A 24818-nucleotide genomic window follows, 5' to 3' on the forward strand; every position below is an offset into this window, starting at 1 on the left:
TTTTAGAAATATATTCAAGTATATTTTTAATGCACTTCAAATAAGCATGTTGGGAATACAAATGTATTATAAACATACTACTTGAATTTCAAGTATATTTTTAATACATTTAATACTACGTCTTTTTCACCTGGGGCGCTATGAAATTATTGCGGGGCAATAATTTCATGTAATTTAATAATAAAAGTAATCTAATAATAATAATAATAATAATAATAATAATAATAGGCCTAATAATAAGAAGAATGTAACAGGCCTACATTAATTGGAAATGCTAAATCCTCTTAATATTGCCAATTTTTAATGCTTTTGACAATATCTCTGGCTATCTACACATGCATGATACGATGCAAATCAGCACGGGGAGGTTATCACCCGCAATGTGTGCCCGTGTGGAAATTACTAGATATGTGTAAAATAAAAAAATAAAAAAATAAAAATAAAGATAACTTAAATAAATAAATAAAATAAAACAAAAATGTTACGCGGCTGACGAGACGAGAGGCGTGCGGATCCATCTGCAGACTTTTATTTAGCAGAGACGTGGTCTTAACAGGCAGGGTCAAACAGTGGCAAACAGGTATAACATGGGCGAGACAAAGAGTAAACAAAGACAAGCGTGGGTCGACGATCGGCGAACAGAATCCAAAGGGGCAAGACAGGAGAGGTAATCCAACAACGTGAGCGATAGTCCAGGCAGGGGAAAACACAATCCGACAAAGGCAAGGCGAGGCTAGGCAAGGCAAGGAAAACTAACGGGGCTCTGTAGGGCAGCGATAATGCATACAATACTCGGCGACGAGGGAGAGAAAGTACAGGGTTTAAATAGAGTGTGTGATTGGTTACAGCTGTGTGCGTGTGATCAGGTGAGCATGTGATGGGTGAGATGGCTGATGGGAAACGTAGTCCATTGTGATGTGTGGTGTGAAAGTCAATGTGGTGAGTGAGTGACCTCTGGTGGTGAATGAACGGAAGTGCACAGACTGGATTTGTGACAGATAGAGCAGGAGCCCACCAGGGCGGATCAGGAACCCACAGCAGAGCCTGGGACCTAGAGAGAACAGAGACATAGAAAGGAGAGAGAACATGCACGGACCCAAGGACCGAGGCAGGGAGCACAGAGAGTTCATAGACGGCCTCTATAGCCGTGACAGGACAGAACGAGAGTTCATTGACGGCCTTCATAGCCGTGACAGGACAGAACGAGAGTTCATTGACGGCCTCCATAGCCGTGACAGGACTGAGCGAGAGTTCACCGATGGATACTGCTGACACCTCTGGAGGTTCTGCAGCAGCTGCCGCCACCTCTGGTGGTTCTACAGCAGTAAACTCAGGACACAAGGAGAGTTTAGTAATGGTCTTTTCGACCGCAACACAACAGGTTGAGAGTACATTACTGAGCGCCACCACCATACAAGGGGCTGAGGTGAGCCCTGCTGCTTCTGGAAGTTCTGCAGCATGTGCCACCACCTCTGGAGAAGCTGTGGCAGCAGTCGCCACCTCAGACAGTGCTGCGGTGGTGTACGCCGCCCAAACACAACATAAAGCAATCCCCATCATGGGAAGCACTTCAGACAGGGGAATCAGTTCAGGAACAGGAGGGCTAGAGTGAGTGGGTTTGGGGATACCAGCTGTGCGTGCAGACACCAGCGGTGAATCCCTCAGACTGGATATCAGACTGGAATAATGAAAGACTGACCTTGATGATCTGGGTGTGTCAGCCCGGACGTGACCCGACTCTGGAAGGTCAGCGGGGACGTGATGCTGTGACTCTGGACGAACAGCTGTGACGTGACTTGACTTTAGGAGATCAGCTGAGACGTGAAGTGACTCTGGATGATCAGCTGAGACGTGACTCGGTTGATGACGACCAACTGTGACTTGGCTTGACTCTCTGACATCAACTGCGACTTGACTTGGTTCTTGAAGATCAGCTTTGACTTGGCTTGACTCGTGAAGATCAGCTTTGACTTGGCTTGATTCGTGAAGATCAGCTGCAACTTGGCTTGACTCACGAAGAGAAGCTGTGACTTGGCTCAACTCGTGAAAATCAGCTTTGTCTTGACTTGATTCGTGAAGATCAGCTGTGTCTTGGCTTGATTCGTGAAGATCAATGGTGACTTGACGGGGTTCATGACGATCAGTGGTGCTTTGACTTAGCTCATGACGATCAACTGTAGCTTGACTTAGCTCATGACGATCAACTGTAGCTTGGCTTGACTCTCTGACATCAACGGTGACTTCACTGGGCTCTTTAACAGCAACTGTGACTTGATTTGACTCTTTGACATCAACTGTGACTTGATTTAGCTCATGAAGATCAGCGGTGACTTGGCTTGATTCCTGAAGATCAAGGGCGACTTGACTTGGCTCATGAATGGTAGCAGTGACATGACGGGGTGTTGTTGCGGCTGCCATTTTGTGAGCGTGCTCTAGCGCGTCTGTGATCATACAATTGAAAGCGGTGTCACATTCCTCCGCGACACCCACAGTAAATGCTGAACCAACAGTCACTAAAGCGTAATCTATAAAGTCACTTAGAGACGAACGGGGAGCTTCAAGGGTTAGTCGTGACTTGAGTGGCTGGTTAATACCCTCACAGAAAAAGTCTATTAACATGTAGTCTGGTAATTCGGAGCCATTAGCCAAAGCCAAATATTCCGTAATGTAACCCTCGAGTGATCGTGTACCCTGCTTGAGGGCTAGCAACAAGATCGCTGCGTCCATACCTGGCAAAAAAATCCTGGAGCCGCCACTGTTAACAAACCATTAACTACAACTTTTGAATCAGTAAACTTTCAATAAAATAATTAGCTTCTTATTAATAATTAGTATGGTAGTTGCTAAATTTAGGTACTGGGTAGGATTAGGGATGCAGAATATGTGCTTTATAAGAACTAATAAACAGCCAATATGTTAAAAATATTCCTGCTAATAAGCAACTAGTAAATAGTGAGAATTGGTCTCTATACTAAAGTGTTACCTTCATTCCATTATATATGCCATAATATGTATGTATTTATTTTTACTGGTTTAATACATGTGTGATTTGTAGTAAAAGGCAGAAAAATTAAGCTACTGACTGAGAGTAAAGTGTATATGTATAACACTGTTTGAATGGACACTAGTTGTTCTTCCTCTTGATTCTTTGTATTACTGCCCCAACTAAATAAAAATAATAAATAAATAAACAGACAAACAAACAATTAAATAAATAATAATAATTTTTCCATTGTTTTTTCCCCTTGGTGAGGATGTTAAAGGTTGAAGAAATTCCAATACATTTTTATCTGTGAATTTTATTACATGTTTTGATATGAAAAGTGGTTAATATGAAGCACATAATAGCGCAAAATAAAAAACATATTTTGATCAATAATGCAGAGCAAAAACAATCGTACTCCTGGATTTCTGCATTTAACAAAGTATCAATTTCCATAACCAAGAAAAAAAAAAGACACTGTTAACATTAACTGTTTTAGAACAATGAATTGTTGAAATTATTTAATACTGCAATGTAATATTGTAATATAATATTGGTCACTAGTTGTGTTGTCCTCTATCATGAGAATCCAGTAAGAAAGTTCACTTTTTCATTTTGTCAGGTTGAACTCGATTGTTTTTTGTTTGTTTTTTGTGTTGTTGTTGTTACACATTTATTTTAGTGTTTTTGCTTTTTCACAGAACAACAACTATGAAGGAAAGAAAAAAAATGATAATTACAATAATATAATAGAATATGAATTAAAATAATAAACCTATGACAGAACAACAGAACATTGAGGGACAAATGCATACAAAGACAAATGATCATTTAACTGGTCAGGTAACGCATAAGCAAGACACAAATTCGTAAATGCTGTAGAGTCACTGAATCCAACGTGAACTCAAATGATTTGATATTCTGTCTGCCATTTGGTTGATTTCTTTCACTCCGTTTTTAACTCACAAATTCCATTCTGCATATCATTAATGAATTTCTCTGCTTTCTCCTTGAACTCCATTTTATTTTCATTGTAGGAAAATAAAATGTTGAAATTCTTCAATGCAAACTTGTGTCTCAGCAGTTCATGCTTTTTCATTTTGTCAGGTTCATTTCAAAAGATTTGACATACTCTCTGTTGTTTTCCTGATTTGTTTCACTCCATTTTTTAACTCACATATTCCTTTTTGCATATCATTAATGAATTTATCTGCTTTCTCCTTAAACTCTCTTTTATTTATTTGTTCCTTTGTGGGTTTTGTTGGTTTGTCACGATGCCTCTTGTTGTCTTCGATGATCTCTTTGAGGATATCAGGCACAGAACTAACCTTGGCGATCATTTCTGAAAGCTTTCCAGAAAAATGCTCCATTTTAGAAACCACTTTAGTCCTGTCATGTTCCTGAAAGAGACTTTTTTCAAAGCAGGAGGCAAAATGTTCACTTAATGCCTGGGTTTTGTGGACTGATAGCGAAGGGTCTCTCAGTATTTCCTCAGTGCATTGACAGATATTTTCCAGCATGTCAATAATAAGGTTCATTTTATCCTGAAATCCCTTAAGTTCCTCTTCAATGGATCGTTTTAATTTCCTCTCCTGCTGTGTTTTCCTGTATCGCCCAAAAGCAGCACATAATACAGCAACTACAGCCACAACTGCTCCTGCTCCAGCAACAATATCAAAAACCTCTTCATCAATTAAAAATAAAGATAATGCTGACAACACCATCGCGATTGGTCCAGTTATTACTGCTCCTCTGAGTGCATGAATAACAAGTCTGTTACCATTTTTAAACTCATTGATGAGATCATGAATGTTATCTCTATACTTGTTGCATTCTAGGGAAATGTCCTTATGAACTCTGTTCAATTCCTCATTGAGATGAAAAATATCAGATCTAAAAAAAGAAAAACAGCAGAAACATCAGGGATTTTTATTCAGCATATTCTGTATGCCTCATAATACAAATATTTATATTTTAGTACATATACCCATGGGTATAGAAAATAATCACCCGCCTTTAAAAAAGAAATCGCAATGTGTTGCTTTGTGGCCTGAAATTAAAACTGACACAGTTATTGTTTTATCCAGCTGTATTTACTGAGAGCAACTTATAACATCCAAGTGAAAGATGACACCACCATGAATATATATATAAATATATATATTCATACACTGAGAAAAACTGTAATCTGACGTGTAACATTATATTAGATCCATGCATTACAGTAGGTCTTAGATCTGCCTCAATGTTAATCAAATATTAAAAGCAAAGACGGAATCACTCGCTGCTATTGATTAAACTACTGTTTATTTGCATCTTTGTTCTTATTTTTAATAACAAAGATAAAATAAAAAAACAGCTATACTGTGATTAATAATATAGTAATTATTATTAAGAAAAGAATTGTAGGGAAATATGCAACATTGCTGCTTGGAGATTTTTCTTTGGAATCTTCAGAAAACTTCAACTTGATTTTTCTCAAAATCAACTCTGCTGACTCTATCGCCTTCAGACGCTGAAGCTCAGTCGTTTTTTGTCAGATTCCAACATTTGCTCATTCCGACTCATTTTGCCAGCACAGGTCACAGATGGCGTTGTGTGCCCTTGAGATGGTGATTAGCCTCATTGGATTGAGTTTGGCGTTTTTAGGAGGGGGTGAGATTCAACTCTGCGATTTCTGTTTATTTATTTCTGGTAACACTTTATAATAACGTTCAGTTGTAAGTCATTTATAAGTGATTAGTTAATGATGAACCAATCATTTACAAAACATGACTATGCGTTCGTAAATTATTAATAAGTGATATGTTAATATCTTTCTATGTTTTGTAGATTAAGTTATAAAACATTTATAAGTGATTAGGTAATGATTAACTAATCATTTACAAAATATGACTATACCTTCACAAATGATTATTACTGTAAGTAATATGCTAATGATTTACAAATCTGTCGTGAGTTATCTTTAAAAAATAGCATATCATGAAATAATCAAACATATCCTTAGTAAATGGTTAATAAATTACTAGTTAATATATTATTAATCACTTATAAATCATTGAAATGTCAACATTGTACTATTTCCTCAATAAACATTTGTTAATCATGAACAAATGATTATCAAACCATTAGTAAATGATTGGTATATTATTTTTTGTTAAAGTTGTCTATTAAAAAGCACAAAAATACAATTCTGCTTAAACTAAATGATTTGCTGTCAAGTGAATAAACGTGTAAATGACTTACGGAGAGTTGTGTTAAACCCATTCTCTCATCAGCACAGACTTGTGTTCAGTGTGGAGTGTGTGGGATCTAGTGATAATGTGAACCGGTTTTACCCTCCACTGAAGACCACATCAGGTGCGCAGCGTTAAAATACTCCACGCGTGTCAGAGAAGACATCTGTCTACACCCTCACCGGTCAGACCTTACCGTGCAGTACACACTACAAAGTATTCAAAACCTGTTGTGTAAACGCATGAATAAATCATTTACAAAGCTTTCTGCATCCCCTAATCTAAAGTGTAAACTACTCATCACTTGTAAATGTTTTACAAAACGTATGTTTTCCGGTTGTGTGTGCGTAAATATATATACAACCTGTAACCGGAAGGTTTGTAAAACATTTACAACTGATGAGTGGTTTACACTTTAGATTAGGGGATGCAGAAAGCTTCGTAAATGATTTATAATGTTTATTGGGTAACACTTTAGAATAGGGAACACTTATTCACTATTAACTACGACTTTTCCCTCAATAAAGTCCTGATTTGCTGCTTATTAATAGTTAGTAAGGTAGTTGTTAAGTTTAGGTATTGGGTGGGATTAGGGATGTAGAATAAGGTATTAATATGTGTTTAATTACTACTAATAAATGGCTAATATTAGTAATATGCATGCTAATAAACAACTAGTAAAGAGACCCTAAAATAAAGTGTTACCGTTTATTGAGATAATAGTACAATGTTGACTTTTCAATGATTTATAAGTGATTAATAATATATTAACTAGTAACTTATAGCAACTATTTACCATTTACTAAGGATCTGTTTGATTATTTCATTATTTCAACTCACGCCAGATTTGTAAATCGTTAGAATATTACTTAATTATTTGTGAATGTTTTGTAAATGATTAGTTCATCATCATCATCATCCAATCACTTGTAAATGATTTATAACTTAATGTACAAAATATATATAAATATTAACATATCACTTATTAATCATTTATGAACGCATAGTCATGTTTTGTAAATGATTAGTTCATCATTAACTAATTACCTATAAATGCCTTACAACTGAACGTTGTTATAAAGTGTTACCGTCATAAGTTGCACTGAGTAAACACAGCTGGATAAAACGAAATCTGTGTCTGTCTTCGTGTCAGGCTGCAAAGCAACACAATGTGATTATTTTAAAGGGGGTGATTCTTTTCTATACCCACTGTATGTAAACATGTATATTAGCTGATGTGTATCGATGAAACATTTTCTTTGATTTGATACTTTGTCACATAAACACTTACGACTACACAGGCTTTTATTATTACGATTTTTTAAACATTGTCTCATTATCAAAATTATGTTAAACACTCATATAATTATTCTGGTCCTTTGTATCAAGTGAAAACCCATAAAAATACACAATGTATTAAAACAATAACTAACAATCTCTTACAGCATGTTAGTTGGCAGCTCCATGCTTCCGCGCCGATGGCGGGGTCTGGGTGAAGCCATTGTTGCTGTGATTCAATAACACAAGTGTTATTTATCATGCCAGGACCAGATAGGACAACACTGCGAATTTAAACGACTAGCAATATCTTCATGCTAACAGTCAAGCCAGTCGTCTGTTACTGGATGCTGCTATATGGTGCAGGCTACTTTGAAGCAATCTTATAAAACAACCAAAAAACAAACGTTGTTATTGACAAAATATCTTCCCTTCTACATAAATGTATGACACATGTTTACAAGAGACCCACAATGCATGTTGTGTTGATGTGAGAGTAGACAATTTTACATTCATGAAAGACAAGCCAAATCAACTTGGAATGTAACAAATGAAGCTTGCACGCAATGTCATATTTCCTCCGCTGTAAACAGCTGCACTCTCAAATTAACAACATGCATGTGACATTTCATTGTTAATTAGCTTTTCAACTCACAAACCCCAGTTTGGGAACATATGGTATACATATACCATATAATAATTCCATTCAATATGGCACACACAGTAATTCCATCCAATATGGTATACACAATAATTCCATTCAAATGTATGTAATACACTAGGTAGGTCAAAAGTAATCTAAAAGTAATCAAAAAGTAATCAGAATACATTACCTAAGACTGATTAGCACTGTGTGCCAATTGGCTGGTTGAAAGTATTTTTGTAATAAGTATAATGACTTAACTTTAATAATGTTAAGAACTATGACCTTACCCGAATAGCGTGTAGTAATTGTCCTGAACTCATCAGTGGAGTGGCAGTGCGACTCAGATTTGGCATCAGTCTTCTTTTAACTTCTTATAACCTGTCAATAAATAAATAAATAAATAAATAAATTTCATAACAGAAATTTGATATTAAACTAATATAAGTTTGCCTATACCATCAAAGTCTCTGTCTGAATGAAAGTCAACACTGAACTGTTGAATGTTGAATTCATATTGTGAAGCATTAACAGCCACTACATCTGTGTGGATCATGACTCGCATGCCAGCGGATAGTGCATTCATTTACATTTACATTTATGCATTTAGCAGACGCTTTTATCCAAAGCGACTTACATTGCATTCAAGTTACAGTTTTTACATTTGATCAGCTCTTGCTTTCCCTGGGAATCGAACCCATGATCTTGGCGTTGCTAGCGCCATGCTCTACTATTTGAGCTACAGGAAATCACATTCATATTCATTATGACACATATCGCATTCATATAGCCTACCATGAGGAGCTGATTAACCCTGCCATTTTTACATTAATCCAATAGAAAAGCCAGAGAAAGTAAGCAAAAATAGAAGCAAGAAAAGAACAAATTAAAAATAAAACATATCAATTAGGCAAAGGGTAGATAAAACTGGTATTAACCCATGTAATCCCACCGGTCACAATAGTGACCGTAAAAAAGGTTTTCATTTATAAAGCTCTAAAAATCTTGCTGACTATTTTAGTGCACTTCCTGCAAATATGGAAAAAGTAAAGGGTCTCAATTAAATACGTGCAGTTTCACATGATTAGTGCAAATTGTCACATGACCAGATCAGTGTATTTCCTGTTTGCACCTTGAGAAGATGATAACTGCCTCAAAGCTCCAAAACAAAAGGCTAGTAAAGTATATTATTAACATAAAGATATGACAAAGATTTTGGTACACATTATCTTTAAGGTGTCTAGTATTAATATATTAATTCACATATATTCCGTTTTGTTGAGTGTGGTCATAGAATGAGTAAACATGTTGATGGTCACAATAGTGTCCGGTGGGATAACAGTGAATTTAGGTATACAATATAAATCCAATTGCAGCTGTAAGTGAAAACTGCACAAAAATGTTGCAATGACAAAATATTGCACTAAATTAAAAATTAAAATGTTACAAAAAAATAAAAAATACAATATTGAAGTTGTAGTTCTGGTAGCACTAATATTTAAAAAAAAAAATAATTCCTATCAATGTTGCATAAGGTTATTTATGCATACTAGTAACCCTAGAATGTGATCAAACAGTTTAAAATAGCTGGGCTAAGAAGATATATAACAATTTTTATGAATGCAGAAATATGTTAATTCAGTACACACATTATACCTCCAACACAATTTTTCACACACTTTCCAAAAATAATTCTATTTATATCAATAAATAATTGTTGACTGTTTCAAAGGTTTACTAATGACACATCATTTGGATATTTTCGTGTCTGGGAAAAATTTGGGATTAAGCGGGTCAGACTTGACATTCTGTCCGCTCCTATATCACTTCTGAAATGATGGCCACGCCCCCTGTTAGTGCGTCATTATTGCAACTCCAATAACAACTTACTGCACTGGACATTACAGTGCGCACAAACAAGCACATAAACACACACATTCTCATCATATTAACACTAGACCAACCTTGCCGCAGTCCTGATCGGAGCTCATATTTTGCGCCCTAATAAACGATTATGATGAAACTGGAGAAGCTCCAGCTTTAAATCCACGCGTTGAAACAGAGCAACATCGTGCTTTTAACACAGAGACGATGAAAACTAAATTGCACTTAACATGCATGGAACATATCTATACAATTTAGTTTTAATACATAAAAAAAAAAAAGATAAACACGGCGTAAATCGTTTAAAGTTAGCCGGAATGAAGTTTGAAAATCACAAGCACACTTTCAGTTTCCGCCTTCTTCCTCGTTTCCTGCTCCTCAGCTCTCCCGCCCAGAACAGGCTGAACACAGTACACAGCAGAACTAATCACATGAAAATGAGGTTCGGGATGTGTTCTCCGGTAGGCTATATAACAGATACATGTCTGCGAATACAGAGTGCAAAGATGAAAATGTCAGAAACAGCTAAAGATTCTTAAATTATACATAGGTAATAATGTTTTGACGTCAGCAGTGATATTCTTCAGCATGTTTTAGTAGATTATATTAGGCTTCGTTGTTGCTTGTTGTGTCCACCATTAGATGGCAACACTGTACACGATAACTTAAATAAAATCAGTTGCTTATTGATTATTTATTTTTCTTTGTGCAGGCATGCATTAGTTCAATCGAATGCAGCACAATATGTATAAGAATAAAGTTTAGAAAGAGCTTTATTACCAAGTATGTTTACACACAAATAATTTGACTTGGCCACAGGAGCTTCTAGTGCAGAAGAAAGTAGTGCAAATATACATGATAGTGCAGACATAAATACAAATAAAACATTGTTTACAATGTCCATTGTGAACATGCGAGCTGTAACCACTGCGAGCTGTAAAGTAAACAGGAAGAGTTTGTCCGAACTCAAATGAACGCAAAACATTTGAAAATATTTTTTCCTCCCACCCCGATTTTTTCCACCACAATGTCCTTTAAAGGGCTCCGTACTTCAGAGATATTTTACTCACAAGAATTTCTATGGGTACCAATAATTGTGTCCAACGTGTATTTGAGAAAAACATTTATTTCATAATGAGATTTCCCCCATTTTCAATTGTTTTAGTTCAATGAAAGGTTAGATGTGTGATTTTTATTTATTTATTAATTTTGTTTAATAAAAGATCAAAAGGATTAACAATGCAGATTTATTTTCACAGACTTCTTTGGTCATATTTACCAAGGGTGCCAACAATTCTGACCATGTGTGTAAAAACAAGGTGAACAGAATCTGATGATCAATGATTATCCATAGCAACAAACTAGAGAGTGAATGAGTGACCAATGGAATTAATTTATAAACAAAGGCAAACAGAAACAGAGCAAACAAAGTGAAAACGAAATAAAAACAGAACATAACACAGAATGCATGAATTATTACCTTGGTAAAATGTATTAATTACCCACAAATCACTAAAAACAATTATAAAACACACACACCAATAAGTACTTACTTTTTTTTTTTTTTTATAATTCATAAACAAATCTACACCTCATGTAATAAAAAAAAAAAAACACTTGTATACAATGGATATGTAGTATCTGCTATACAGTTTTTATTTAATTTTATTTATTTATTCATATTTTTTCCTGTTATCATTGTAAACCTGCTTTGTTTTGTAAAATTTATATTGTAAAAAGTGCTATATAAACAAAAGGTGACAACTTGACAACATCACAAAAAACTCATGCTACATTTACATTTACATTTATGCATTTAGCAGACGCTTTTATCCAAAGCGACTTACATTGCATTCAAGTTACAGTTTTGACATTTTATCAGCTCTTGCTTTCCCTGGGAATCGAACCCATGATCTTGGCGTTGCTAGCGCCATGCTCTACTATTTGAGCTACAGGAAACGTGCTACACATGTGAATTCTGGTTTCAGAGCAATATAGGACTATATGTTTAAACTATTTAAATCATTGTTTATTTCCATGTCATCCCTGGCCAATTCTATATAGTCTTTTAGTTCCTCTCTTGTTTTTTGAATTTCCTTCTGGACATTGCAAAGCTCATTATGTGTTCTCCTCATCTCTGCAATGGATTTGAGAACTCTGGATGAGACCTTTTCTGGATCATCTACTTTTCCCTGTCTCATCTGGTGAATGTCTACAGAATCCATCACTATGAAGGCGACATCAAGTATGACTAGTAGTCCACTTAACACACCTGAGAGTGCTTCTGCTACTACTCGTCCTACTCTTGCAGTCTGAGTAGCAATTCTGCTAACATTTGCCAACAGACCTAAATTCATGAGTTGTGTGGCACACAACATATTTCTTTTGTCTAAATTGCATGATATTTGTACGTTGTCAAAAGTCGAGGTGCCACAAAAAAAACTGAACTTTGCGATTTTTCTCAGTACCTTTCTCAGTGTGTTCAGCGGTGTGAGAATAGGCTCACTTACAGAGTCATACTTTTTCTGAATTTGTTCAAGGCTCTCTCTGAATGATTTTTGTTGTACAGTATTAGTAATGGTGGATGCGGCACCTGTTACTCCACCTGCAACTCCAACTCCAACACCGACACCAGTAACAATCAGAGATGCACCGAGAGTGAACGGTGCCAAAATTAAACCAACTAATGCAGTGATTCCTCCTGCTGCTCCAATCACTGAACCTGACAGACTGCCTGCTGTGGCACTGTAATGTGCAGACTCCATCGAATCTGTTATTCGTCCCCACTCATTTACTAAATCCTCAATGTCTTTATAGTGCTTGTTGTAGGCCTTATCAAAGGCATTGATAGACTTCATAAAACTCTGTAGCAGTGTCTCTGGAGTTCTGCCGTTTCTGTCCACTGCATCTTCCAGGAACGGTTTTGCTAGAATCTCTTCAGCTGAAGGCCTGTCTTTAGGGTCACGGCTGAGCATTTGTCTGATTAATTCTCTCAGTTCTACTGAGTATCTCTCTGAGATATGAGGAGGGTTTCCTTTCATGCTGACTGCATGAATTATGTGACGCTGCATGTTATCTGCCTGTTGAGGAAAGAATAAATAAATAAAATAAGAATCTGGTTAGTGTCAGTAGGGGTTGAAAAAAAAGAAAAGAAAAGAAAAGCAGGTCTTGTTACCTAGCTCAAAGTTAATAAAATATCGCTAACACGTATTATGACCTTTGGCCAAGGGAATAATATAAATATCAAAATTGTTAAGATATACTGAATTTAACGTTCGTCGGACGAATAGTTGATGAAGTGTTAACTATCAATTTTGAATCAGTTTTACTCAAGTTGATTCCAAATCTTTGGATTCGATTCCCTCTGAACTTGACTAATTCCTTACAAAAGACTAAATAATCTTAACTGAGAACAGTACAAAACACAATTTAAAACCCAGGGGCCATTACACAACCCTGTTTTCCAAAAAAAAAAAAAAAAGTTTTATGCATTTTAACTGTTGTCTGTGAAACCAGGCATGAGACTGTTAATTTAACTGGAGTTTTTGCTGTGTACCATGAAAAAGCACTGAGCTCTGGGTTTATAGATTATTAGGTCACGCTTTATATTAGGTGGCCTTAACTACTATGCACTTACATCAAATACATTACACTTGTCACTAATCATGCCTGGCTGGCCTCCCTCTCCCGACTCCTCATCCAGATTCACCAGTCCTTCAGCCCCATCTTCACTGGTTCCCTTCAACCCATTGTCTTCTCCCCTGATGCTTTGCTGTGTGGATGAGCCTCAAGTCTTGTGGTCTCCAGCTTCGCCCAAGCAAGTGGATCACCCGGCTCCTCCTCCAACTGATGCCCATCGCTCCATCGACCTGTTGGCTCCGCCTTGGCTCCTCCCTCCATTGGCTCCACCAGGCACCCTCATCCCTCTGGCTCCACCTTTGACAGCCGTCACCCTGCCTGTGCCATGGACTCAAGAGCCTTCCACTGTGCTCCATCTATCCACCCTACTGCTTCAGCTGGCTCTGCTTCCCCCTGGCTCTGCCTTGGTCCCCAGTCACAACGGCTCCCCCTCAGTCCTCAGGCAGTCCTCGCTGCGGCTACGCCTTGGTCGTTTGAACATCGGTGTCGCTCGTTCCCATCAGCTCTCCATCTGTGCCTAGATGTCATCAGCCAAGACTCCATCATGGCTTCTCTCTCCATCAACTCTGCCATGGACTTGCATCTAGGCTGTGCCCAGGTGTACCACTTGGATACTCCTCCCATCCTCACCTCCCTGGTTCTTTCCACTGTGGCTTCCTCCTTCACCAGTAATTTGTACAACTCCGGAACCACCTCCTCAGCCATTTTACAACACAGGGCCGCACCTTCTCAGAGAGGGGCATTCTGTCACAATTATGCTCTTTAGTTTCATTTTCATGGACCCTTAGTTTGTGTCACATCAGTCACGTCTCCTTTGTTCCAAGTTCCAGCCACAATCTGTTGTCATGGACACTGATTCAGTCATCATGCATGCTAGTCCTGTATTTCGTATTCTCTGTGTATTAAGTTCATCAGTTTGATCTGTTCAGGGTCCTGTACTCTTTGTGCACAGCACATTGATTTGTTAAGTTTGCTTGTTGTTTAGATTTCCTGTTTTGAGTTCTATGATAACTCTTTTATTTGACCCTTTTGGCATTTTGTCATCATCACTGGACTATAAATGTAACAGTAAAATGGTGCTTTTTGGAAAAAATTAAAATTAATTAATTAATTAATACTCACCCACACATCAAGCATGCAGAGATCATGGAGCAACCATCCCAATGACCATATGTCACTAAAACAGTTGATGCATGACAATGAAAATCAAGAAGTATGTGTACACTTTAAAAATATATATAGTAACAATACTACACATTATATTTTTTAGTAGTTTTAAAGGCTTTATTTCTTTAATGGAATCTACCTGAATAAATCATGTAAAATCTCAGAAATTATTTAGTCTATAACACAATGAATTTAATATTTTTAGTGAAATGTGCTTTCTGCTTTTATATTTTAAGTCTCAAAATTGTGTGATTTTGAGTGGATGCAAAACATTAGTTTGAATTTGATTTTGAGTTATGTTGTTAAAGTAAATGTCTGTATGCTGCTAAAATGGCACAAGTAGGAAGAGTCTTGTTGCTGCACTGGCATTAACAAAGCTATGACTCATTGATCAAAGCAACATGCACAACTGTATTAACGTATGCAGTTATCTACAACCTAACCATAAGCTCTACTCTTCTGCGCAGCAGTAATGCCAAAAACTTACACATAACGGAAACATTTTCAAATGTTAAATATAACTGAACAATAAAGATCAACAGATGTCTCCCTTCACTCAAAAACACATAAAACAATGTGTAATTTCAATATTCACTCTCCATATCCAGCCACATGCAGAGCATGCAGGGAACTATCAATCACAGCCAAATGGTGTCTCTAAATAAAACTGCATTATTTAACTAATTATCTTAAAATGTTCTATACAAAACTGAACCACAATTTCCTTAATAAAATATACACACTATTTTTAATTATCACCTTAATTTTTAAATGAAAATGACAACACCCATGATTCATTTTGTACTGTACTGCACATAATTGATACATTTTTAGACAACTAAAATAATCAACCTGCATTATTTTGTGACATCTTGTGACATCTCATAGTCACAAGATGGCGCCGTGTGTGTTGGCTGGCCGTCGTTGCGTACTGTCTATTTTAATGTTTTTTGTTTTATTTGTATGTTTTATCAGCCCTAATTACTCTCTCTGGACTTATGACTGCAATACTTTGCTTCACATTCGTGCAGTGATGAACGATCTCTCTCGTAGTGGAAAGTGTTGTTTTTACCCGCGATTCATGCCTTCTATGCCAGTGGAACCCTGGCTTGGCCTAGAGTGTGGGCACTGGCGATCACGGCGGATTCGGAGCAATCGCCGTCGGAAGCGGGGCAGACGGGCGGGTTTCGCTGTGAAAGCTAGAGCATCATGGATGTCGGAGAGTCGCCTGCTGTCTTCGGGAGACTGTTCGAGTGAGAGACTCTCCTGCTTATGTTCAGTTTGTCCGGACTTTTGTATACCATCTCCGCGGGCTGTGACTCAGCGACACAAAGTTTCGAGAGGAGTAACTACTAACAATTTGCGTTATATTGAGTCGGCTGTTGTCTCGGTTGGAGCATCATCGTCTACGCGGGAGTCTGAAAGTATAGTAAATATGGCTCTGGTTAACGCAAGATCACTCTTAAACAAAAAGTTTATTTTAAATGACTTTTTTACACAACATGATTTGGATTTTTTGTTTATTTCTGAAACATGGCTTAATGTTGGCGAGACACACGCCCTGATTGAGCTTTCTCCATATGACTGTAAATTTTTTAGCACCCCTAGAACTACTGGCCAGGGTGGCGGGCTTGCATGTGTTTTTAAGAAGGGATTTAAATGCCGTCTTTTGTCAGTGATGAACTTTCAGAGCTTTGAGGCTCAAGTGATGATGTATGACGGCTGGAAATCTGTAATGTGTGTGTTGGTCTACAGACCACCAAAATATAATAAGGATTTCATTCAGCAGTTCTCTGAATTTTTATCACATATTGTGCCAAGTTGTGATAACATTATAATTCTTGGGGACTTCAATATTCATGTGTGTTGTCCAAACAAGCCAATGGTTTCTGAGTTTTTACAGCTGGTGGACTCTTTTAATTTTACACAATTTATTTCAAATCCAACCCATGAGCAAGGCCATATCTTGGACTTGGTCTTATCTCTGGGTCTTCCTATTTCTAATGTTGATGTCTTAAACTATGGTCTGTCTGATCACATGCCCGTAATTTTTAATGTTACTATGCCATGCAAACCAGTGTTGCCACAGTTAGGTGTGCTTTGTTCTCGTCTTATTACGTCATCCACGGCAGTAGAATTTTCTGAGGTATATAACTCCTCATCATTTGTGAATGTGATTGAGTCTCCCTCTCCTTTTGTGGGCCCAGACGAGCTGCTGATATTGTTCAATTCTGTTTGCTCTGATATCTTAGATGTAGTGGCCCCATATAAGGTTAGGAAACCTAAACCTAAACTTAATCCTACTCCATGGCTTAATAACAATACCTGTTTTCTGAGGCAGGAATGCAGAAAGGCTGAACGGAAATGGAGAAAGGATAAGCTGCAGGTTTCACTGCAATTTATGAGGCAGTGTTTTTCAGATTACCAGGCTGCTGTGAGAACTGCAAGGCAAAATTATTTCTCGAATGTCATTGCACAGAATTACAATGCCCCTGCAGCTCTTTTTTCAATAATTAATAGACTTCTCAATCCGATTGGATGTTCTACTTTGACCCCCTCTTTGGAGGTCTGTGAAATGTTTCGGACATTTTTTGTGGAAAAAATCGAAAAGATTAGATCTTGTCTGCCTGCATTCTCAGCTGAGTCTGTGATGCTACCGGCGTGTGTAAGGAGTTTGGAGCTCTTTGAGCAGGTGTCTCTGGCGCAAGTTAGGGATATTATCATGCGTTTGAAGCCTACATCTGGTAGTTGTGATGTGGTCCCTTTACGTCTTCTTAAGGAGATGGTTGATGTTGTTGGGCCGAGTATCACGTCTATTGTCAATAGTAGTCTTCATAATGGAGTTGTTCCTACTGGCCTTAAACAAGCAGTTATTCAGCCTCTTCTTAAAAAACCTAATTTAGACCCTCTAGATTTGAAGAATTATCGGCCCATCTCAAAACTTTTTGAGATGCAGGTAATGCGGCAGCTTTGATTTTGTTGGACTTAAGTGCAGCTTTTGACACAATAGACCATGTTATTCTTATAAATCGGTTGTCCCATTTAGTTGGAATTTGTGGGACGGTTTTAGAGTGGTTTAAGTCTTATCTGTCACATAGATCATCCTCTGTAAAGTATGGCAACTTTGTTTCCAACTTTGTTAACAGTGCCTGTTATTTGTGGTGTTCCCCAGGGTTCTGTTATTGGCCCCATTTTATTTTTATTGTATATGTTGCCCCTGGGCTCAATTTTTAAAAAATACAGCATGTCGTACCATTTGTATGCGGATGATACACAGATCTATTTACCTATGACAATGGGAGAGAAAAATGGCTCGAATTTGCTCTTTGCATGTTTAGAGGAGGTTAAGAGCTGGTTGTCTCAAAATCTGCTTCAGTTGAACTAGAGTAAAACTGAGATTATGTTTTTTGGCGCTGTCAGAGGTTGTTCAGATATGTCCACATATTTGGGTTCATGGTCTGATTATTGCCATGACCAAATAAGAAACTTAGGTGTGGTGTTTGACCCAGATCTGAAATTTGACAAGCAGATAAATGCTGTAGTAAAGAGTTGTTTTTTTTCAGATTAGGTCTATTGCTCGATTAAAGCCTATTCTGTCAAGAAAAGACTTAGAGAAGGTTATTAATGCTTTTGTGTTGTCTCGTCTGGACTATTGCAATGTATTGTATGTGGAGTCCTGCCAGTCCTCTATTTCACGTTTGCAATTAGTTCAGAATGCAGCAGCTAGGCTGCTAGTGGGTGCTAAGAAAAGTCATCATATCTCTCCTGTTTTAGCCTCACTCAAATGGCTACCCGTGAGCTATAGGATAAAATATAAAACTCCTTTTATATGTTTTTAAAGCATTGCACGGGTTGGCCCCTGCTTACGTGTCTGAGCTCATTGCTGTTCGTCAAGCACCTAGGTCTTTAAGATCTAATAATAAGTTATTGCTTACTGTCCCTCGTACTCATTTAAAGTCAAAAGGGGATCAGGCCTTTGCTGTTGCAGGCCCGAAGCTCTGGAATAGTCTGCCTCAGGAACTTAGACAGGGCGTATCGTTAAATGCCTTTAAAGTTGAAGTCAAAAACTATTACTTGTCGTTAGCCTTTCAGAGTGTGGGCTAGTCTTTGCGGTTAGTTGAATGTGTGTTGTCTTCTGTTTTGTGTTTTAATGACTGTTTCATGATTGTTCAGCACTTTGGTCTGCAGGTGCAGTTGTAAAGTGCTATATAAATAAAGTGAAAAAAACAAACAAACAAAAAAAAAACCTTCATGGAACGATCTTAAGGAAATTGTAACCATTTTATAATGCTGAACATATCGATATTTTATATACACTCAGTCATCCTAAAGCTTACCTCTTGGACTTATATTTCTTCTGATAAACTTCTGGGCTGACATAGAGATTTGCACCCACAACTGATTTGGCATATTCATCAGCTCTGCAAAGAAAAAAAAACAATGTAAACTCAAACCTATACATGTCCACGACTTTTGGTTTTGGCCAATAATTTGCATTTTGATCCATCACTAGTTCCCATTACTGTTTTTTGTTTACCTTTCCAATGCTTTGAGCATCCAAAATCGCCTAGATTGATGTAACCGTCTTCAGTCAGAAAGATATTCTACAATGACAAGAGAAATCTTGTAAGTCTTACAGATTTTACTTTGTGATATGATTTACTGAGCTTTATTGGTGCATACCTGAGGTTTAATATCTCTATGAAGAATTTTCTTCTCATGGAGATACTGCAGAGCCAGACAAATCTGAACAAGCCAGTCAAGGATCTGCACACATGGAGAAATGTGTGTGTGTGTGCGTTAGTGAGTGTGAGTATATGTGTGTGTGTGTGTGTAATGTCCCCACAAGGGTATTGTATGTTATGGGTATATCATACTAAATCATGTTTTTTAATCTAATATTTTGTAAAGTTTTTTGAGGGTTGTTTAAAGTATAGAGAATGGAATGTACAGTATGTATGTCTGCATAAGAAACTCACCTGTTTTTCTTCAAAAAAATGTTCATCTTTATGTTTTTCCATGACTTTTGAAAGATCACCTCCTTCACAGTACTCCATCACAATATAAATACGTCCCGCTTCTTTATCTAAATAAATTAACATCCAGTCAGAGAATAATTTAACTCAATGTATTAAAACAGCTTCATTTTCTGACAGCTATACTGAGGTGTTTAGTTAATTGTGCTATTCTTCTTCAGTCTCTATTGTGGTTATCGTTAGTAGTTTTTTAAGAAACATTATTACCACATTTTGATTTGGAACAAATAAAAATTAGTGTACAAAGAAGAAGGAAAAAAACAACAACCTTCAAATGAATTCACATAGGTAACAATGTATCCAAAGTTCAGATTGTTCAGGATCTCAACTTCCTTTCTGACTGCATCCAGCTCCTCCCCCTAAAAGGAAGAGAAAAAACTTCCATTTAAAAGTGACACTCTTATTGGAAAGAAAATTATGTGAATTCTATGGTCAAATACTTAAGTAAGATTTGGTAAATGCTTACATCTCTGGAATTCATCTGTTTGACCACATACAGGTCTCCATCTGTGTCTTTCACCAGAAACGCTATTCCTGAAGCCCCTCGTCCAAGTTCTTGCTCTATGGTGTATCCATGTTCTTTTAGCACTTCTATAATCAAGATTTAGAACAATTTCTACAAACCCACTAGAGATAAGAGAAACAAAGCTTTTCCAAACTTTGAATCAAATGAAACAAATGCTTCGTGAAATGTGTATTTTAAGTGCTCAAAACACCACAAGGTGACACCTGCAATGAAAACTCAGTCCAAACAAGCAGAAAAACCTTTTACAAAATGACTCTTGAAAAAATATTTTCTTGAATGTGTAATTTATTAAATGCAATCTACGTAAAATACTATTACATATGTTCCTGTACAATAATTGATTTCATTTATTGTGTGGGGTTTGTTTTGTGTGTTTATTGGGGGCCTAGTTTATAGGCCGATAAGAGATAAATAACTGTTTGTTCACACTGTCGCTCCAAATCCAATTATTTGTAAATCCAATTAGAAACTGATCTAAACAATTGACTTGCACACGGTTTAATAGTAACTTTCAGTTTGTCCCTTGACACTTTTTCATTTTCTGGAATATCTGCATTGGTTTTTATGGCAATGATGTACCGTTATGCCAAACAACAGCAAGATTATGATTCTCTATTACAACATAAATGTGTAGCCACCACACTGGACTGTCTAATGGGGCCTAAACAGGTTGGTATACCTGTAAGTTATCAGCAATTTGTTGAAACTATTGTGATGTTTAACTTTAATTTGAAAAAAATAAATAAATAAAATAGATGCATTGTTTCAGTCCTCTCTTGACTCTGGTCCACTCTGGTCTACTATTGCCATCAGATTGTTTTTTGTTTTTTTCTAAGGGAGATTTGATGCTTTATGCTGCCAACATAAAACTGATGTTGCTCAAATTCAATGTGAAGTTTATACTCACTGATCACACCAGCAGGAACGTTCATGCTGTGATCCGAGGTACTGCTGCCAGCACTGGTGACTGAGAGTCTGCGATACTGAGCCATCTTTAGGGGAAAACATACTAGATCTTAATGAAGTATCCATGATACTTACACTTTAAATATTATTGACTGAGCCCTTTTAGTGTTCATCGTATGATCCAACTGAATCCTGTAAGATCTCCTCATGAATCTTAATTCTGTCATATCTTATTATTGAATCGCCAAGACACAAAGGACAGAACTTGATGGGTGTTTTTGTCCTCCTTGAAATCTTGAAAGTGCTAGAGTCATCAGTACTGCCCTTCCCACCCTTCAGAAACAAGGAAACGGGCTGGAAAAATCACCATGGATCACAGCTATAGGCCACTGCTCTGCTCCAGTTGCGTCAGCAAAGGCTTTTTACTATTTAGATTTGAAACATTAGGTCTTAATTTATGGCATGCTATATTTTAGCATTTATAAACAAGAACAAGAAGAAAGATCATAACGTTTAAGCACTTTGGAAATGTTTTGGCTGCATATATCGTTATATTATTATAAGGTTGTATATGGCTTTTTTTTTTTTTTGTCAAAATTGAGATCATATTCTTATTCTGCAACCTATTTACATTTTTTTAAGTTGTGTATATTTTGGGAATGATGTATGAAAGAGAATTGTTCCCCATATCATTTTTGCTATATGGAATGCAAAAAAAATTGAAGCTCAATATCCATCTATCTATCTATCTATCTATCCATCTTAAATATGTTCAAGTCCATGCACTTAAAATCTGTCACTTCTATGTACTTTTTATTTTATTGTACATTTATTTTATTTTAAACACACACACACATATACATATATATACATATACATATACATATATATATATACACATATACATATACATACATATATATATATACATATATATATATATATACATACATATATATATACATATACATACATATATATATATATATACATATACATACATATATATATATACATATACATACATATATATATATATATATATATATATATATAACAATAGAAAAAAAGTTTGTAAAAGTTACAGAAAAAAAAAAATATATTAAAGTTATACAAATCTGTTCAAGTCCATTAAATGACATACATTATGCGTCCTCTGGTGGTGTGCAAGAGAAATTACGTGAATAAAAAAATATGAATTGTGCGTCTCCCTTTTCCCTCATTTAAAGAACATCGTTAACTGGAGTAATTATGGACAAGTTGTTTTGAATCATTGCCTTTCGAAATCTATATATGCAGTTTCAGCACAGAAAGCTGGAGTATCACTATCAGATTTTAACTGGTGTAAAATGACCACATCAGCAGCCAGCAGGCCAATCAAATATCCCTCTGGAAGCGTGCCAATAATACCTGGCAGACTGGGACAAAAACAGCTTCTGCTATATGGACGAACCAACAAAATTATTTATTTTTCTCCTAGCTATACCGTAGTAAAATCTGATCACACAAAAGATTTTGCAGTGATCGCTGTAGCCGGTCTATTCTCAACATTTATTGTTCGAATTGCCAGATAAAATTGGCATAGTTTAAAAGCTGTGATTTTGCTTTATTATGTAGGCCTATAACATGATACAGTTAAAAATTCAGGTGTTTTAAAGCCACGCTTCTCCACAAAGAACTCGTCGTCATCGAGGGGCTTTTAGCTACAAACCAGCTAACATTAATTTTGCCAAACTTTCATATAGGCTATGCATTTAATATGAAATCTCAAAATCGAAAACACAAAGGTAAACAGAAGTATTAGAGCACATACACACTGCATATGCTTCAGTCACGCGTTCCCTAAATAAATAACTGCATCCATACATACATACATAAATGAATAATTAATTCAAGCAATCGATCAATCAATCACAGTGGCCACTTGGACAAATATTACATTATTTAGAATTTGGTTCGTTTTTCCAAATAAAGCCTAATCATTATTTATTAATTTGTTTTGTTTTTTAGTTTCGATTTCGTTTTGGACATTCATACTGTTACATTATTAACATACTCCTACCTTGTTGCAGTCCTGATCGAACCTCTTGTGTTTTTGTTTTGTTTTGTTTTGTTTTTTGTTGTTTGGTGTTATTTTATTTTATTTTTTATTTTTTGCGAACTAAGGATACATGAAACAGGTAAAGCTTGAGCACGCGCCAAAACAGAAACACTTTTTGCTTTTACAGCTCGACGATAAAAACTAAAGTGCACTTAATGCGTACGGGTCCCACTGTAGTTTTAAAGCACGTATGTGCACCTGCGTGTTTAATAATATAACTTCCTTTTCTATAGCTGAGTCCCAAACTGAAGTGCACACACTTCTGAAGGCCACGCCTCCGAAGTGCATGAAGGAAGCTCCGCCTTCGCAGGATTTCCTAAAATTGCGCTACCTGGGTTTCCGGATTAGCGCTCTGTCGCATAGCAACGGTGCGAAAGGACTATGGCCAGGCCCGGGGTGGCCATCGGGAGAACCGGGAGAATCCCCGGTGGGCCGCTCCGCCCCGCTCATAAATTGGGACTGGCAGACTCGCCTGCTTTTTTAAAATTTATTTAAATTTTTTTACATACACAGAATAAGCTCTATGTGTTAAAGTTACTGTGTGGCTGATAACTAAGCTAATATCACTAGATTTGAATTTAACATTAAAATGTTACGTTTTCTGTTGTCAGAGCGCGTGCGCGCTCTCTCTCTCTCTCTCTCTCTCTCTTCCTCTACACAAGCGCGTGTCCCAGGTCGGTGCCATGGAGACAAACCGAAACCATTAATGCTGTGGTGTGAGTTAGCCAGAGTGCGCTAATCGCGGGAAGAATAAAATGGATAGTTAAAAAAAAAAAAGAGCCAGGTTACAAAAAAAAAAAAAAAAAAAAATACAAGAAAGGCATTGGAGGATGACGCGGCCAAATGTGCCAAACTGTCAAATATTTTTTCAAGAAGACAAACGAGCACACGTGACCTGGCGACTCAAGGTACACTAGCAACATTTACAGTTATGCATTTGGCAAACGCTTTTATCCAAACTGACTTACATTGAAGGATTTTTTTTATTCAGTTTTTTTCTATTGATTGTCTGTTTCAATTAAATGTAAGTGATTTTAGACTTTCGAGATGCATACTGATTTTCCATTTAGTTGATGACTGCTTGGCAGCTTTCAATTTTGAATCGAACTTTTTTTATTATTATTATTTTTTATAATGTTACAGTTGTATGTTTTGTAGCAGAAATATTTCATATAATTTCATTATTTTATTTATTACATTGACGTGGATATAAAAAAAAAAAAGTAGTGCAAAAAGTATATTTCCTACTACATTGTTACTAGTGGAAATCTAATTCCTGATATCAAGAATGAACATTTTAACTAGTAAAAACTGAATTGTTGATATCAAGAAGTCATATCCTGAGAATGAATAAAAGTCAAAACGGCTTGCCATAAAAGGACAGCTGACCAGAGGACAATCCTGCCAGGATAGGTGGAG

General features: G+C 36.7%; 1 protein-coding gene across 3 annotated transcripts; it reads right to left on the reverse strand.

Moving 5' to 3' along the window:
- On the reverse strand, nucleotides 1-24399 carry LOC131544658 (serine/threonine-protein kinase dst4-like). Of its 3 annotated transcripts, XM_058783035.1 has the most exons (13): nucleotides 23361-24399; nucleotides 21300-21384; nucleotides 20333-20457; nucleotides 20135-20225; nucleotides 19810-19916; nucleotides 19514-19597; nucleotides 19379-19434; nucleotides 19168-19263; nucleotides 14786-14840; nucleotides 10105-13104; nucleotides 8431-8521; nucleotides 7663-7726; nucleotides 2764-4876 (listed from the first exon to the last, which is right to left on the reverse strand). In XM_058783035.1, the coding sequence occupies exons 2-10, from the start codon at nucleotides 21382-21384 to the stop codon at nucleotides 12025-12027; spliced, it is 1779 nt and encodes a 592-aa protein (XP_058639018.1). In that variant the 5' UTR covers nucleotides 23361-24399; the 3' UTR covers nucleotides 2764-4876; nucleotides 7663-7726; nucleotides 8431-8521; nucleotides 10105-12024. The 3 variants fall into 3 exon arrangements, with proteins under 3 accessions (XP_058639017.1, XP_058639016.1, XP_058639018.1); XM_058783034.1 differs by lacking the exons at nucleotides 14786-14840; nucleotides 19168-19263; nucleotides 19379-19434; ... (4 more) ...; nucleotides 21300-21384; nucleotides 23361-24399 and adding an exon at nucleotides 1-1051 and having other exon boundaries at nucleotides 1700-4876; nucleotides 10105-12019; XM_058783033.1 differs by lacking the exons at nucleotides 14786-14840; nucleotides 19168-19263; nucleotides 19379-19434; ... (4 more) ...; nucleotides 21300-21384; nucleotides 23361-24399 and having other exon boundaries at nucleotides 1-4876; nucleotides 10105-12019.
- Nucleotides 24400-24818: the final 419 nt, after the last annotated feature.

The sequence above is a fragment of the Onychostoma macrolepis genome, chromosome 07, assembly GCF_012432095.1.
Source record: "Onychostoma macrolepis isolate SWU-2019 chromosome 07, ASM1243209v1, whole genome shotgun sequence".
Classification (NCBI taxonomy): domain Eukaryota; kingdom Metazoa; phylum Chordata; class Actinopteri; order Cypriniformes; family Cyprinidae; genus Onychostoma; species Onychostoma macrolepis.